The sequence below is a fragment of the Pan paniscus genome, chromosome 4 (genome assembly GCF_029289425.2).
Source record: "Pan paniscus chromosome 4, NHGRI_mPanPan1-v2.0_pri, whole genome shotgun sequence".
Lineage (NCBI taxonomy): Eukaryota > Metazoa > Chordata > Mammalia > Primates > Hominidae > Pan > Pan paniscus.
The window spans coordinates 53,200,449-53,218,168 of NC_073253.2; the positions used below are offsets into that span (position 1 = coordinate 53,200,449).

Consider the following 17,720-nt stretch of genomic DNA (forward strand, 5'->3'; position numbering starts at 1 on the left):
ACTTTGCTCATTGTACCCCACCCCTCTTTTCTTCTATCCTCTGCATTCCTGTAAATTGGTAATTGGATCACAATGATGAGGTATGGTCAGCTTTAGCTTCAAATTTTGTGGCAAGAACTCTCAGTAGATGGAGCTGTGGTCCTTATCTCTTTAAAGGTTCATGGTCAAAACTTGGCTCTGGCTATTTGCACTGCAGCTTATAGCTGCTCCAGGCTCTGCCTCAACATCCTCTCTGATTGTGCCTCCTCTGTTTCCATCTCCTTCGGCTCTGTACTTTTCCTGGTTCAGTTTGAAGACTGGACTTGAATCTCTTTATGACTTTTATCTAATATTCCTTTAAGATGCTACTTCTGATAGCTTAAGCTTCAAGCACAGAAGAACAGCAAGAGCTATTCTCTCCTAGGATTCTGCCCAGGTCCTCATGACACTTACTAGCAAGGCCTGCAGAACCCCACTTTCAGCTCTCAGGTAGCTTGCAGGAGGAGATCAGATAATAATGGCATTTCTGGCTGGACAGTGTGGCTCATACTGTAATCCAAGCACTGAGTTGAGAGGATTGCCTGAGGCCAGGAGTTAAAGACTAGCCTGGACAACATAGCAAGACCCCTTCCATACAAAAATGAAGAAAACAAATTAGCCAGATGTGATAGTCCTAGCTACTCAGGAGGCTGGGGCAGGAGGATCATTGAGCTCAGGAGTTTGAGGTTGCAGTGAGCTATGATTGTACCACTGCATTTCAGTGATGTCACTGGGTGACAGTGAGACTCTGTCTTAAAAAAAAAAAAGCCTGGGCATGGTGGCTCATGTCTGTAATCCCAGCACTTTGAGAGGCCAAGGTGGGCAGATCTCTTGAGCCCAGGAGTCGAAGACCAGCCTGGGCAACATGGCAAAACCCCATCTCTACAAAAAATACAAAAATTAGCTGGGCATGGTGGCTTGCACCTGTGGTTCCAGCTACTTGGGAGGCTCAGATGGGAGGATTACTTGAGCCCGGGAAGCAGAGGCTGCAGTGAGACAAGAGATAACACCGCTGCACTCCAGTTTGGGCAACAGAGTGAGGCCCTATCTTAAAAAAAGAAAAAAAAAGACATTTCTGTGGTAACTCTTCTGGTCCTTCTCTCCTAAAAGCAGCTACTTTCAAGGGCTCTGAAGTCAGGCCTTGGCAACTCTTTTTAAAATACTCTCCAGGGTTCTGGTTTGTTGACAGATTTGGAGGCAACTTCATAGTGAATTCTGCAGAGCCACTCTCTACTAATCCCTCGCTGGAGCTGGAATAACACCACTGCCCTGCGAATTAATTCCAGGAGCAAGCCAGAGGCTTTTCAGAGAAAGTTAGACAAGAAAATGCAGTCAAACAGGTTTCAATGTCTAGAAAGTCACTCTTTAGTTTTAACTGAAACAGGAAAATTCACAAATGGTAGATCCAGTCTGAAACTGGATACTATAAGGGTTTTGTCTATTAAATAAAATCCTTTTATCTTTTTCTCCTTAAGTTTCCAACATTGGTTTTTGGGTTATAACGTAGAGGGACTAAATTCCTATAACTTGTGTCTCAGCGTCTGTTCCCTTTTTGGTCTGCTGTATAGTCTTTTTTGCTTCTCTTTTTTCTTACACAGTAAAATATCTGTGTCAGTTACCCTTAGCGAGTAGAGACTGGCAGTGCCATGAGAGGGTCTTCTCAGGTGCTGGTCATCCTTTGTTTCTTGAACTTGAACAGCTGGATTCAGAATCCAGAGTGTTCACCATTACACTGTGGAACTGCTTGAGGAGGGATACTCTTCATATATTGTTTCTTGATCTGGGTGCTGGTTACAAGATGTGTTTAGGTTGTGAAATTCACCAAGAAATATAAAGAAGATTTGTGTACTTTTCTCCATATGTGTGTATTAGTCCATTCTTGCATTGCTATAAAGAAAAACCTGGGATGATAATTCATAAAGAAGAGGTTTAATTGGCTCACAGTTCCACAAGCTGTACAGGAAGCATGATGCTGGCCATCTGCTCAGCTTCTAGGGAGGCCTCAGGAAACGTACAATCATGGCAGAAGGCAAAGGGGAAGCAGGCTCATCTTACATGGTGGGAGTAGGAAGAAGAGAGAAAGGGGAGAGGTGCTATACACTTTATCCAGATCTCGTGAGAACTCCCTCAAGAGAATAGCACTAGGAGGATGATGCTAAACCATTGAAAACCACCCCCATGATCCAGTCACCTCCCACCAGGCCCCACCTCCAACACTGGGGATTACAATTTCACATAAGATTTGGGAAGGGACTTAGATTCCTACTAAAAAAGAAATATATGTCAATGTATTATAACCCAGTGAAAAGTTAAAACATCAGTTGTAACAAATGCACCACTGTGGTGGAGGATGTTGATAATGGGAGAAGCTATGCACATGTGGGTAAAAGGGTACATGAGAAATCTCTGAACCTTCCTCTCAATTTTGCTGTGAGCCTAAAACTACTCTAAAAAGTCTTTTAATAAAATGTGTATTTTTATACCACAGAGGATTTATCAGATTCAAAACATTGAATATGATTAAATGATAAGCCTACATTTGAATTCTCATTAAAACCTTTAAGAATAAACAAAAGAAAAATATAAAATCTAATGATCATCAGTAAGGACAAAAGCTTAAAATGATTTTGTTTTTTATATTTTTATAACCTTTCAAGTTTCAGTTGCTTGGCTGTGCAAGAAAATAAGAGCAGCAGTGTTGGGGGCGAACACAATCACCATTGTTGCCTTTGTTAGCCCTTCAAGGTAGCCCAACACATACAGACACCCTGCCCCAACCCCAGCTCACAGACCTTCCTTGTTCCCCAACTGCTTTTGCTCACAGTCTCAATTTCATCCTGTTTCTGGCTTAGTGACGCTGACCACTATCCATTTTTTAAAATTTATTTTTTATTTTTTAGAGACAGAATCTCGCTCTATTGCCCAGGCTGGAGTGCAGTGGCATGATCATAGCTCACTTCAGCCTCAAACTCCTGGACTTAAACAGTCTTCCCACCTCAGCCTCCTCAGTAACTGGGACCACAGGTGTGTGCCCCCAAGTCTGGCTAATTAAAAAAAAATTTTTTTTTGGTAGTGACAAGTGTCTCGCTATTTTGCTGAGGCTGGTCTCAAACTCATGGCTTCAAGCAATCCTCCAGTCACTGAGATTGTGCACCCGGCTACTCTCCACTTCTGATTCTGGGTTCTTGCATGTGCGTGTGGTCCATGGGCCTAGGCACCCAGGATGCTCTACTGTTGATTCCAGGTGTAAGAAATTTCCTGTTAAATATCTTGCCCTGAAGGAAGCACCCTCTGCCTTTTGCACCTTACTTCTTCTAAGTGTCTGTAGGATCTGGCAGTAGTGTTTCCCAAAAGTTCTATATATTCCCCACCCTTCTACCCTAACTTCCTTTTTAAACTTTTAATTGAGTTTTTTTCCCCCCAGCTAAATTAAGTACACTTGCTATTTCAGGGACCATTTGTGATGAATCTTTAAAAAATGCCAATAATTTTATCTTACTTTTTTCATTTCTTTTAAAACTGAGCTTAGGTGCCATGGGCAAGACAACTGATCTACTAATACTGGATATCAAACAATATATTGTTTGACTATTTGTCAGCTGCCCCAAAGTTCAGTAATATGTAATGATCTGTAATTCTGCTGAGGCAGAAACTTGACTCTTGTGCCTTTAAAAGTAAAATAGAGGAGAAGGTCTTTGATGAATGTCCAGAACTTTAGCCTCCAGGGTTGGAGCCAAGAATGGGACAAGCCCCTGTCATAAGATTTATCACGGGCCCAGGGAAGGCTGAGAGATTGTGGTACATGAAGAGCCAGGTGTAGGCAGATAAGTCTAGACACAGGGGTGAGGCAGTAGTATGAGGGCCAGAGAAACAGGTCAGTCAAGGCCATAAAGCAAAAGCCTTGAAATGGGACATTGGTAAGGTCCTCTGTTCCTCTCTCTATTCTTCCTCCCTGTAACTTCCCCAACTGTACCCAACCTCTTCATCTAGTATTTTCAAATATGGGTTATTTCTCTTTGGATATTTCATTCTCATTTGAATGCTGCATGTCCAAGTATCAACTTCTTTTGGCCTTTGGCATGTATAAGGAATAAGTCCAATGACTTGTGTGAATTATCCTATATCAGTATAACAAAATATTTTTCCGGTAACATGCATTGGCATGAAAAGTAGAGATTAACTCTTCTTTTCTCTATTAGAAAAGTAGAAAGCCATATTGAGCTGAGGATCCCAGGTGGCTGGATGGGCTTAATTACAAGCTGGATGATATTCTCTTACTCTCCATCCCCCAAGGTGGGGATTTCAAGTTTTTGATTCATCAAAATTAGAAATCTGTACATGTCATGGATCTTTGGAGCTACTAGCAAATGGTCAAACAGCAAATTAGCTATGGAATCTAGGTACTTCTAGCTACCTCTGTGGGTGGAATCCATAAAATTGAGTTTTATGCACTTTACTATGCATAAGAACCTTGACAATTCTTATGCACAGGAAAGTCTGAGACCCCTTCTCCATGTTCCTCCTTGCTTACCCAGACAACTCTTCTTTCCTTATGGTTAATGGCACAATTTTTTTTTTTTTTGCCAGGTTCCAGAATATATTTAGAGCCATCTTTGACGTTTTCTTCTCCCTCATCCCTTGTAAATAATTACTCATTAAATATTGATTTTTTTCTCCCATTCCTACTCCAGCCATAGAGTAACTAGAACAAGCATTTGAGAGTTTTGTATGTAAAATGTGTATCAGTTTTCTGTTGGTACATAAGAAATTACTACAGATTAACTGGATTTTAAGCAACACCTATTTATTAGTTCACAGTTCAGTAGGTGAGAAATCTGGCACAGTGTGGCTGCTCTCTGTTCAATGTATCAGGTATTGGGAGGCTGAAATCCAGGCATCAGCCAGCTGAGTTCTCCTGTAGAGGCTCTAGGGGAAAATTTGCTTCCAAGCTCATTCAGGTTGGTGGAATTTAGTTCTGGCTTCCCTTATACAACTAGTTGGAGAAATTTCTCTCCTTTTAAGGAGCTCATATGATTAAGTAGGCCTATCTAGATATCTGTCCTACCTCAAGATCAACAACCTTAATTACATGTGCAAAATCCCATTACAGCAGTGTCTAGATTAGTGTTTGGTTGAATAATGGGAAGAAGGTTTATGTATATCAGGGGCTGGGGATCTCAGGGGCTGTAATGGTTAATTTTTTGTGCAACTTTACTGGGCCACAGGGTGCCCAGATATGTGGTCAAACATTATTCTGAGTATTTCTTAGGGTATTTTTGATAGTTTAACATGTAAGTCAATAGACTAAAGTAGATTGCCCTCTCTAATATAGGTGGGCCTCATCCAATCAGTGGAAGGCTTCAATAAAACAAAAGACTGTTTCTCTCTTGCATAAGAGGGAATTTCTTCACCTGAATGCCTTCAGGCTGGAACAATTTTTTTCCTGACTTTAAACTCAAACTGAAACAAACATCAGCTCTTCCTGGTCTCAAGCCTACCAGACTTCAAACTGGAGCTATACCATTGGCCCTGGTTCTCAGATCTTTGAACTTGGACTGCAAATACACCATCATGTCTCCTGGGTTTTCAGTTTCCCAACTACAGATCTTGGGACTCATCAGGCTCCATAGTCATGTGAGCCAGTTCCTTTTAATAAATCTCTGTCTGTTTTTGTCTCTTTCTGTCTGTACATATATGTATATGTATTCTATTAGTTCTCTTTTTCTGAAATAGGGGCCTTCTTAGAATTCTGCGTACCATATAAGGGAAACAAAATTCTAAGAGCTTTGTATATATTTCCTCAGTTAAGTCTTTCAACAACCCTATGAAGCAAGTACCATTATTATTTCTGTTTTACTGATGAGGAAACTGATAATCAGAGAAGGTGAGTCTTGCTCAAGATTAGATGGGTATTTTCTCATAACACTGTATTACTCATGGAATTCCATGCCTATATTCCTTCAGCTGTCTTCCAAATGGCTTTCCTATCTTCAGAATCTTCCTCCTTTAATTCATCCTATATTTCTTGGCCAGATCAATGTTAGTTAAAATTTTTTTTCATTACGTCTCTTTCTGAGGTGTAGAGAATTATACTTCACCATATGTGCTACATGGCATAGCTGCGATGTGTCAGAAATTGAGCTTATTCTCAAATATGAAAATCCATTTAACTATATTCCTTGGCACAGGTTTTATTATGCTAACTTCGTACTGTAATGGTGTAAGTGTGAGGCGGCAGGAGGTGGAGGGGCAATTATAACACAAGTCATGGAGTATGTGCAGATTGTATTTTCCCAAACTCAAAATCTCAGAGGACTTTAATGATAAAAAGTAAGAGTTTTAAAAACAAATTTGATACATTAAAATAAAAATATAAAAGCTAGCTATTATTTTGTTGCCCATATTCATATGAGAAATGGCAAACAGAATGAATGAATCAAATTGATCTTTAAGAAATGAATAACTTCTAAAGCTTATGTAAGAATACACTACATGAGCAATATATTTGCTCACTCATTTACTCACTCAGTAAGTAGCTGTTGAAGGCCACTATGTGCCAAGCACCATACCAAGCAAATATGTTTACTTTCTCCAGTGAGGTATTGTAGCAGCTTCCTCAACTGGTTTTCCTGCCTCCTCTCTCACCCTCAATGCCTACCCGAGTCCAGTATCCACGCAATGGCCAGAGTGATTTGGCCAAAATGATTGGCCAAAGATCAACAGAGTGATTGTGATCTGTTTTGATCACTCTGCTGATCAAAACTTTCTAATATATTTTCACTAATTCAGAAGAGGATCAGAATCCCATGGCCCATAATGTGGTCTGAAAGCCCCACTCCACTCTGTATTCAACTCCATCTCCTCCACTGCCCCTTTTACTCCCTCACTTTAGTCAGCACCAACCTCCTTCCCATGTCTCCTGGAAGTTTCTCATGGACTGCTCATTCTTTCGGCTTAGAAGCTCTTCCCCAGACAACTACCCCTTACTTTACTCAGATCGTCTACACAGATGTCATTTCATCAAAGATGCCTTCCCTGACCACCTGAACCAAAACAGCAACTTCCCCCTACCACCCTCTCCACTTTAGTCTTTTACTTTTCTTCCCAGTACTCAATCACCACCTGATATATAATACATATTTGAATGTATTATAGCTGGCTTGTCATCCCTTCCTCTACTTAGGAGTCAGCTCCTAGAAGCTGCATTTTATCTATTGCATGATTTCAGTGACTGGAATTATACCTGGCACACAGTAGTGTATTCTTACATACTTGCTGAATAAGTGAATGAACAAATGTAAAACCTCGATTTCTTTGAGGCATTTATTTATTTATTTAGGGACAAGATCTCACTCTGTCACCCAGGCTGGAGTGTAGTGGGGCGATCTTGGCTCACTGCAACTTCCACCTCCCAGGTTCAAGCGATTCTCCCACCTCAGCCTCCTGAGTAGATGGGACTACAGGAGCGTGCCACCACAGCCAGATAATTTTTGTATTTTCAGTAGAGACAGTGTTTTGCCATGTTGCCCAGGCTGGTCTTGAACTCCTGGGCTCAAGTGATCCACCTGCCTTGGTCTCCCAAAGTACTGGGATTATAGGCATGAGGCATCGCTGGATGACACCATTTTATTGACCCTTTTGTAGAGAAATAGTGTGTGTGTTTGTGTTGCGTGATTGCAGAAGTCTGGGAAGGGTGCTGCACAGCATTGTCCAGCGTTGGGGAGATGTCCCTGGCCCGTGCAATGACTCTTTGTGTCTTCTGATATGTAGATCCTTTGGAAGTATGCCTTTCTAGTAACAGCCATCTTGTCTATGGCTAATAACAGGCTCTTGGGAAATGCTCAAGAAGCTGGCATGATTTTTTTAAAAAAATATATGGTTCTTTTTATTACTGCTATATGCTGGGCACTTTAAATACATGCTGGGCACTATATTTAGCACTTTACATACATCCTTACAACTCTGCAAGATAATCATTAATATTCCCAGTTTACCAGTGAGTAGATGGAAATTAAATAATTAGCTTGAAGTCACTCCACTGGTAAGCAGTACCAGTCATTACTGAAATCCAGATCTATGGAATTTCACAGTCTGTGATACTTACCGAACTAGAAAGCTGCATAATGCTGGACATAATGTTTTGTATCAGATTCCAGTTTCACCACCATGATAGGTGGTGGCAGGTCTCAGACAAGGCTCTAAATTCCCTTTCTCCTGTTTCTTGTGTAAAGGACACAAGTATCTCTTTATATTCCTTGCCAAGGACAAGAAGATCTCTTCCATGGAGCTTAGAGGTTAAAAGAAAAAAAGTTCTGATAAGGATTCACTTACTGGAAGTAAGAAAAAAAAATTTAAATTGCTTTTTCTAATTACAAAAGCAATATATATGTATCATCTCAGGACATTTCTTGGGCTAAATAAAAACCTAAGGCAGCAAATGGGTGGTGGTAGTGGTGTGGTTTTGAGGATGAGAAGAGGTGGTCCAATCCCTTACTTAGATCTTTCTTATGATGTTATAGGGGAGCCAGAGATCACCTCCAAACTCCCTTTTACCTCTTAATTGAGCTCTCCAGTTGTATCTAGAAACCACATTGACACCAGGAAGATTATCAGGAGAAAAGTATACACATTTTATTAGTTTTACATGCACATGGGGATCTTCACAAGAGAGTGAAGTCTGAAGAAGTGGCCAAAGTAAGATGCTTTTATTCATTTTTTTAGGCAAAGAGAGATAAATTTGAGAAGAAAAGCCATGACAAAGAAAATCTGGTTAAGGTGTTACAGTAGGTAGCTAGTCAGGCATGAGCAGGGCAGGAGAGGGCTCCCCCTCATACACACACACATCAGGAATGTCAGGCAGCCATCAGGTGATGGTCAGGTGGTTGTTAATCGTCTCTCTAAAATAATAGTTGGTCACAGCCGGCACCAGGGAAAGGCAGTCTCCTAATAGAAAACACTTGAACTGTTCATCAGCAGCTTCCTGATAAGATCTTAGGAGTTGGGCAAGTGGGCTCAAGTATGCGCCTGTGGACAGCCTACTCTAAGGGAAGAATCAGGAGAGAAGTAATGCAAAGCCCCAAAAGCAAGACCCCAGAAGTATGCCAACGTATAAAACCCCAGGTCAAAAGGTCAAACTACGCACTAGATCTCTCAAGTCACTGGCTTGGCCCTCTTCCAAGTGTACTTCCTTTCATTCAAAGCTTTTTAATAAACTTTCACTTCTGGTCTGATACTTGCCTTGGTCTCTCCTTCTGCCTTATGCCCCTCAGTCGAACTCTTTCTTCTGAGGAGTCAAGAATTGAGGTTGCTGCAGATCTGTAGGGATTCACTGCCTGTAACATACTTTGGGGCCGTGTCTCGGATATGGGCATCTGCTAACATATTTTGGTGCCCTGTGACTCGAGTTAACTTCCACAGCTCACAAAGGCAGTAACATTTTCTAGGGAGTCACTAGAAGATATATGTAAAAAATCTCCTATATCTCCTAGTGGAAGATAGGGTTACTTCGTTAAGAATGTTTATTCAGGTCCACTGCAGCCTTCAATTCCAAGCCTTTGGTGATAAAGGCTATTTTCTTACCGTGGTAGGGAGAGGATGCCCATCCCAGAGAAATCTTTGTGGCCTGCTGCATCGAAGAGGCAGGTCAGCTTGCCCTTTCTGAAACTACCATTTCTCCAATGTTTTCCGCTCGAAATAATCAATATACCAATTAGGCATATTTTGGAATGGCACACCTTCACTCCTTCAACGTCTTGTCCTGGGTACTTACCGAGATGACCAAATTTGAGTAGGTGTACAGAGTCCTAAGTATATGGAGTTACTTCATTTGTCCCTCTGAAAGATTGCAAATCGGACTAGCAATTCCCAGGGGGAAAATTCTAAGCAGTCAAAAAAGGACTCACAACCCTATTGCCGAGGACTAAAAGTATCAGCCCAATACAAAACATAGAACTCAAATTAAAGGAGAAAAGACTATCATGAGAACAAACAGAAGAGGAATCGGGGCTCCCTTCCCGCTCTTTATTGCCCTTAACACACTGTCTACGCTCCTTGTGCTCTCTATCCCGTTTTTAAATGTCCCTACACTGGTAAAAGCTGTCGCCTCGCTTCATTTCACTACCGCTTCTCCCAGCGTTAGCAGCACCTCCAGGCTCACAGTGCACTTGGTAGGGAGGACAGGTATTTATCCACGCGGCCCAAAGCTGGGTTTCGGTCGCTGGATAACACTTATTATTGACCCTTTTGTAGAGATAGCGTTGGGTGTGTTTGTGTTGCGCGGACGCAGAAATCTGGGAAGGGCGCCGCACAGCGTTGTCCAGCGCTGGGGAGACGCCCCCGGCCCCTTAGTCGCACCTGCCCAGGTGTGCTCGCACGGTGGGACCAGGGTGGGCAACAGATTTCGCCCCGGGCAAGTTCGCACCCGGAGCTCCCAGCGCCGCGCGTCTCGGAGAAGACGCCTGCCTCCCCGCCCACCCCGCGCATTTCCGGTGACGTGCTGCCGCGCCGCCCAATCAGCGCCCGGAGCCCGCGGGCTTGGGATTCAAACTGCTGCTCCTCCGGCTGGCGGGGATCAGCGCTGGCGCGGCTGCGGCCGCTGCTGCCTACGCGCCATGGAGCATCGCATCGTGGGGCCCGGGCCGTACCGAGCTACCAGGCTGGTGAGTGAGTGTGCTGGGGCCTGGGCGGAGCACCCGGTGCCGCGAGCCCCCAGTCAGCGCGCGGACAGAGTGCTTGTCAGTCTTCGCTTCCGCAGGCCAGCGGGGCTCGGGTGTGGAGCATTTCAGCTGGGACTACTGGGGCTGCCTTTTAGTGGACAAGCCTCAAAGAAACGCTAACGGGGCCCAGAGCTCAGCCGGCCGGGGGTGAGTGCAGCTTTGTCCATGAGATGTTGACTGGGTTCTCGGCAGTAGATGGCGCCTCTCTGTTTAAAGACCCCAAGACCAGGCTGTTCCCTGCCTTTTGTCCTCTGGAATCTAACCGACCCGGTCGGTAACCTGAGGGGCCACCACGTACCCCGTAACGCTCAGCGTTCGCGGCAGTCCAGGCAGGGCGTGTCTCCTTCCTGAGTGACACCTGATGATACCTGACGAGGTATTCGAACAAACGGTGCCCAGAACAGAGGGGCATCGCGCTGGCCACATTTCCGGCCCCTGGCGTTTCTGTTTCTGTCAGCACCGATCCAGATGAGGAGCTGGCCAGGACAGATGTTTTAGGAGAGTCTTTGCCGACTCTGAGTTCCTGGTTTTTTTTTTTTTTTTTTTTTCTGGGAGAAAAGCTTTGGTATTGAGGTGTACTTGGTCTGCTTTGACTTGGAACAAGTAATTTTAGTGATTTCTACCTCAAAGGCTTACTATAATGCAATAAAGGGTGACAATTTGGTAATGTCTGTGGCAAGTTTTTAGAGGACTTTCTGTGGAAGTGTAATGGTAATTTGGGAGGACAGTAACTTGCTCCTTGGTCTGCCGACCTCTCTGGCCACATTTAACATGGGAATTACTCTCATCGTTCCATGCATTATAATGAATACACAGGAAAAGATGGGAACTAACATCCAAACTCTTACTCAGCTAGACTCATGGAAGAGGTGAGGATGCTGGGATACAGATAATGTAAATAGGGTTTCCTTTTCTTTCCAAAGCCAGCCACACACTATACCAGTAAGTCAAGCCAGAGCTGAGAAGGCCAGCTTCTGGAAGAGAAATCATAGTTGGGGCTGATGGGTCTTTACTTGTTAAATTTGGCTCATAGATCACTTTGAGAATCTGATGAAGATTAAGGATCTTCTTCACAGAAAACTGCACATGGCACATACTCATGAAATTTTACATGATTTAAGGGGACGGATCACTTGAGGTCAGGAGTTCGAGACCAGCCTGGCCAACACAGCAAAACCCCGTCTCTACTAAAAATACAAAAATTAGCTGGGCATGGTGGCATGCGCCTGTAATCTCAGCTACTCAGGAGGCTGAGGCAGGAGAATCTCTTGAACCTGGGAGGCGGAGGTTGCAGTGAGCTGAGATCACGCCATTGCACTCCAGCCTGGGCAACAAGAGCGAAACTCCATCTCAAAAAAAAGTAATAATAATAAGGAGATTGGGAGAGTCTGTGACATTGTTTTATTTGGCATAAAGACAAGCATTTTATTTGCTCATCCTTTGGATCAGTAATCTGGGCTAGACTCATGTCAATGGTTCTTTTGTGGAGGTCACTCATGTGCCACAAATAATGTGACTTGGCTAGTACTGGATGATGGAAGATGGCTGCTTGACTTGGTCCTGGCTGTTACCTGGGCCAGATATCTCTAACAGGTTATCGGAGGCATCTTCACGTAGTGGTCTCATGGTTCCAACGTAGCTAAAAGGAAGTTTCAGCTTGTGACTTTTTCTTCGAATCTCATTGGTCAAAGCAAGTTAAACAGCTAAATCCAGATTCTAGAAATTCAACTCCACTTCTTGATGGGCAGGGTGGCAAAGCCACAGAGGTGCATGTGGAGAGGATGGGAAGAATCATTGCACTCATGTTTGCGAACACTCTATACAGACACCAGAATGATCTGGGGTCAAGAATATTGATAGGTCTAACTTTAGGGAGGAAAATAAGGCATTTGATCATTCCCTTCACCAGTTTATTTACAGCACTTACATAAGGAAAACATAGCAAGGCTCTGGTTCTTGACGTGACTAGTCTTCATTCTTCCTGCATTAGACTAAAAAAAAAAAAAACCTCATAATTGGAATTGTATTTTAGTCTCATATTCACAGAATTGTATGAGGTACTTCTTTTCATGGATGCAGAGGGTCCATATATAGATACTGCTGGATTCTTGAGTCACATTAAAATATTATCAAATGAATTTGTTTAATTAAAAAAAGGTGCTCTCTGCTCTCTAGAAGTCTTCAGTCCCTAACAAATAATATTCAGGCTAAATTTAGGTTGATTAAGTTAAGAAGATAAATGACATGGATAATTAATGAAACAAACACCTCAGTTTCACCAGAATTTCCCAGGTAATCAATTCAGTTCTCAACTTCATAGTGTTTGAGGAACATAATATTAAACTAAGATGTGGAAAACAGAAAACAATAGCCAATTTTTTTTTTTTCAAAAGTGAGTATTCCTGCTGTCAGTGATTGCAGCCAACATTGAAGATGCTTCTTTCCATTGTAAAATCTGTAATTGTTTCCCCAGTGTAATTCAGGTGTGACTTAAAGCTTTTGCTAGGTAAATCATATATTTAATAGTTTGAGACTAGTCCTCTTTTTACTTGTTGGACCTAGTTGGCCTTTCCTCCCTCTATCCGCAGCATACAATTTCTCCCTTTTCCCATCATGCTCATTCTAAACTTTCTTCAGGGGAAGCTTGGTAAAAATCTATTGGGATACAAAAACTAGGCCTTTATTTTGTCCTTTCATGGCTCACTTTACTTTCTCAAAGCATGTACAGCTTTAGAAAAAGCTCTTTGGTGCTTTTTCTAAAGCACCAAAGTCTTATTTGAAAATAACATTTTGTGGATTAGGTAAAATGTTATGACAAAAGTCAAATGACAGCCCCAACTCATGATAAATGTGAAGCTAATTAGCCATTTATACATTTTCACTGAAATAACTTTCATCTTTGTAAACTTGGTATAAATAATTCATTCAAGTAGAGAGAAAAATTTTTTTTCTAGAAACTGCTTAAATCTTTGAACTTATTCTGAGTTATATATATGGTCTGATGCAACTGATAAATTTTAAAAGACATACAGCTTTCATTGAATCTGAGAGTTAGAATGGCAAGATCACACAACGAGGTTGTGGCAAGTGCAAGTAGATCTAGGATTGGTTGTCACTGAACTCCCAGACCAGTCAGTTTTCTTTATAGCACCGCTATCATAATATTTTTGGTACTAAGAAGAAATGAAATGGAATATCCTGGAGAAAAGAACAGGATGCACAGCAGTAGGTGTATGTCTTATAGTTTGCCTCATCATGTTAAGAAAAAACAATTGTGTGATTTTATTTTTTCCTGAGAAACTAGGGGACTGAAATTAATAAGTAGAGCAAAACAAAAAGTGTTTTAAAATCATAAAACAAATCTGTTTTGTTCCATTTGTTGTAAAGATTCTCTTCAAATATAATGTCATGAAAAAAAAAATTCAAGCTCTTTCTTGTTCTTTATTGACATAGGATATTTTGTTTCCAAAAGTGACTGAGAATGGTATATTGTTAGATTATTTAAGATAATTATTTTTCTTTCTAAGCAGAGTAGCCAAATAACCCCTTAGTTATATTTGGAAATAAGTGGGAACAGAGACCAAAGTGACCTCAGTAGGCTTTGAAAAATCTAAAGTATCTCATATATTAAGGAAATATAACCCATAATGATAAATGCCATTCAAAATCAAAATGAGTAAATTCAAAAGTCTATTTATAAATGCTCTTTTTAAAAGGGGCAATGAGACTTTGATAAAGATGTTTTATTAGACATTTTCTAGTATGAAATAAAAGTCAGTAGCAATAGAGCGGTTAATCCATTCTGAATCCTAATGGATTTTTTTTTCCTGTGTGGGAGAATGCAATGAATTGAAAGCTCATGCTGAAGAGTAAAATTCTGAGAACTGAAAAAAGTTTTCCCTCACAAAAAGAAATGAACTTCACAAAAAGAAATTTTCACGCTGGGTGCGGTGGCTCATGCCTGTGATCTCAGCACTTTGGGAGGCCGAGGCGGGTGGATCACGAGGTCAGGAGATCAAGACCATCCTGGCCAACATGGTGAAACCCCGTCTCAACTAAAAATACAAAAATTAGCTGGGTGTGGTAGCACATGCCTGTAATCCCAGCTACTTGGGAGGCTGAGGCAGAAGAATCACTTGAACCAGGGAGTCGGAGGTTGCAGTCAGCCGAGATCACGCCACTGCACTCCAGCCTGGGCACCAGAGCGAGACTCTGTCTCAAAAAAAAAAAAAAAAAAGAAAGAAGTTTTCACATTCTCTTACAAAGAAGACAGGGGCCTTGTCCTACCAGGGATTTATACTTGGTATTAACTGACTGTAATGACAACTGTATGATATTACACAGGAACAGATAGTCGCTCAATGGGATAGAAACAATCAAGAAGTGTGATATGTAAGGTTACTTAATAGTATTTCTGTTCATTTAGAAAAGCATGGCATAATTGACTCTTGATATGGTTTGGACGTTTATCCCCTCCAAATCTCATGTTGAAATGTAATCCACAGTGTTGGAGGTGGGGCCTAGTGGAGGTGTTTGGGTCACTGGGGCAGATCACTCATGAATGGCCTGTTGCTGTCCTCATGATAATGAGTGAGTATTCACTCTGAGTTCATGTGCGATCTGATTGTTTAAAAGTGTGGCACCCTGTCCCTCACTCTCTCTTGTTCCCCCCTTGCTGTGTTACGTGCCTCCTTCTGCCTGCTTCCGCTTCACCTTCTGCCTTGAATAAAACCTTCCTGAGGCCTCACCAGAAACTGAGCAGATGCTGGCACCATGTTTCTTGTACACTCTGCAGAACCGTAAGGTGATTAAACCTCTTTCCTTTATAAATTACCCAGTGTCAGGTATTTCTTTACAGCAACGCAAGAATGGACTAACACAACTCTCCATCCAGAAAAAAATAGTGATCCCCTGCCTCCCACCACATAAAATTCAGTTAAAGGTTTACATATTAAAAAACATACCCTCTAAAATATTAAAAGAAAATTTTGATAAATATTTTAATACCTCAGGATAGGGAAGCTTTCTTAAGAGAATAAACCCTGAACTGATAAAGAAAATAGATAATTATTTCCTTATAAAAACATCAACATCTACAACAAAATCATTGTATAGCTAGAGACTATGTAAAGAAATTGATAGTCTAAGATAAAACATTCGTAACATAACAAAAAGGTTTAATATTCTATATTCATCAGTACATATTAAATGGGTATACTATATGTCTGGCACTGGTCTTTGTTGTGAGTATATTGAACTGAACAAAATCGATTAACTTTCCTGACTTCTGTGCCCTTAAACATTAACAGATTAAACAGTTCTTTAAATTGATTTTAAAAAAGAGATAACCCAGTAGAAAAATGGCAAATCTCAGAAGAAGAAATGAGTATGACTAAAGGTAAAGATATGAAAATGCAAACAAAATATGGATCTATCATTTCTTTTACATAGATTGGCAGAAATGAAAGAAATGATAACATCTAGTGTAGGCCAAAGTGTAAGGCTTTAGGCTCCCACATTGTTGGTGGAAGTGTGAATTGCTACAACTGATTTAAATATGCTGATACTTTCTAGAAATCTATCAAAAGTAAACAAAAGCCTTGGTACTTTAGGTTATATAAACAAGTATAACTTGTAACATATTTGTAAAAATTGAACTGGGCAGAACTTGTATGACCATTTGTTAGAAAATGGCAGAAGAAATTATGGCACATTCTTAAGAATGGGTTAGATCTGCAGGTATGACGCAGGGAGGTGTCTGTTAGGTGCAAAAGCATGTTTTAGGATAACATATACAACATGATTGATCTCATTTTTTAAAATGGCAAACAACAATAAATGACACACCTACAAAGGAAAAATTCTGTCTATGTGTCTGTATGTGATAGGTATGGAGTAAGACATGCAAACTCTTTTGTGTATACTTCTGTATTTAATTTGTTTGTTTCAATGAGTGTTATTACTTCTGTAATTAAAAGAACAACAGAACTGCTAACCAGACTGGGTCAATTAGTGGATATACCTAGTGATATTTGGAAATATTGGGTCCTAGAGAGCCATGTCTTCATTATGTTTATGTAATGCATAAGGTATTATGCATTAGGTAATTTTAGTTCATGATTATGATTGTTCAACCAACATAAACAAAAATCTTTTTTATTACCCCTTCCCCCGGCCCTACATACTTGATTATGCCTTTTCGGTGCAAAAATCTAATGATAAATGAAAGCTAGGTATCAGAGCATGTATTAAAAAATCAATAATCAATGATTAAAAATATGGGAAAATTGTTTAAAGGTATGGTAATATCCATAGGTACTTGGTATAGTGAAATGACTACTCGAAGAAAAGTCCGTAGCACAGGATTCCAGATCTTATTCACAGAGTAAGTACCTGAATGACATTTGCTAAGTTGTGTATCCTGCTAAGGTCTTCATTTTGTCCCAAAGATTTTTTCCAGCTCTAGAATAGATTGAACCTTATAATTTAAGAGATATCCTGGACATTTTATATATTATCCTTAAATTTGAGGAACACATTTTTAACAAAGGACTTTTATAGTCATGATCTCATTTGATCTTACAATAACCTTGTAAAGTGGGTGGATAGGTAGAGAAGTTAAATCAGCGTTCTTGGACTCTTTATGGGCTTCCTTTCTACTATTCATTATTTAGCCTTTGCTCTGCTTTTCCTGTTTACATACTTTCCCTCCTTCATCCACTCACTTGGTTTCTTCTCCAACCTCCCTACTCTCTTCCACATCCAGTTTACCACCCCAACCAACCAGTTCATATTTACCAACTTTCATGTGGGTAATAATTTTAGTATGTGAGCATGTGCATATGTGTATGTATGTGTTTTTGTTTTTAGGTGTTAATTAGGCATAATGTACAGAAAAATGCTCAAAAAAATTTGTTGAGTTGTATAAAAAGTGTACAACTCAACAAATTTTCATGAAGTGAGCATCCCATGTAACCAACATTCAGA

At 40.8% G+C, this 17,720-nt stretch overlaps 1 protein-coding gene across 2 annotated transcripts in view; it reads left to right on the forward strand.

Annotated features, from left to right (window-relative positions):
- The first annotated feature begins 10,515 nt into the window (after positions 1 to 10,515).
- The window catches only part of DEPDC1B (DEP domain containing 1B), a 106,462-nt gene continuing 99,257 nt past the window's right edge, over positions 10,516 to 17,720 (forward strand). Inside the window, exon 1 of one of the 2 annotated variants that reach the window (XM_003827405.5) lies at positions 10,516 to 10,676. In XM_003827405.5, the coding sequence (XP_003827453.3) occupies positions 10,629 to 10,676 (48 nt within the window). In that variant the 5' untranslated portion in view covers positions 10,516 to 10,628. The other variant, XM_057302294.2, reaches the window with a different exon arrangement.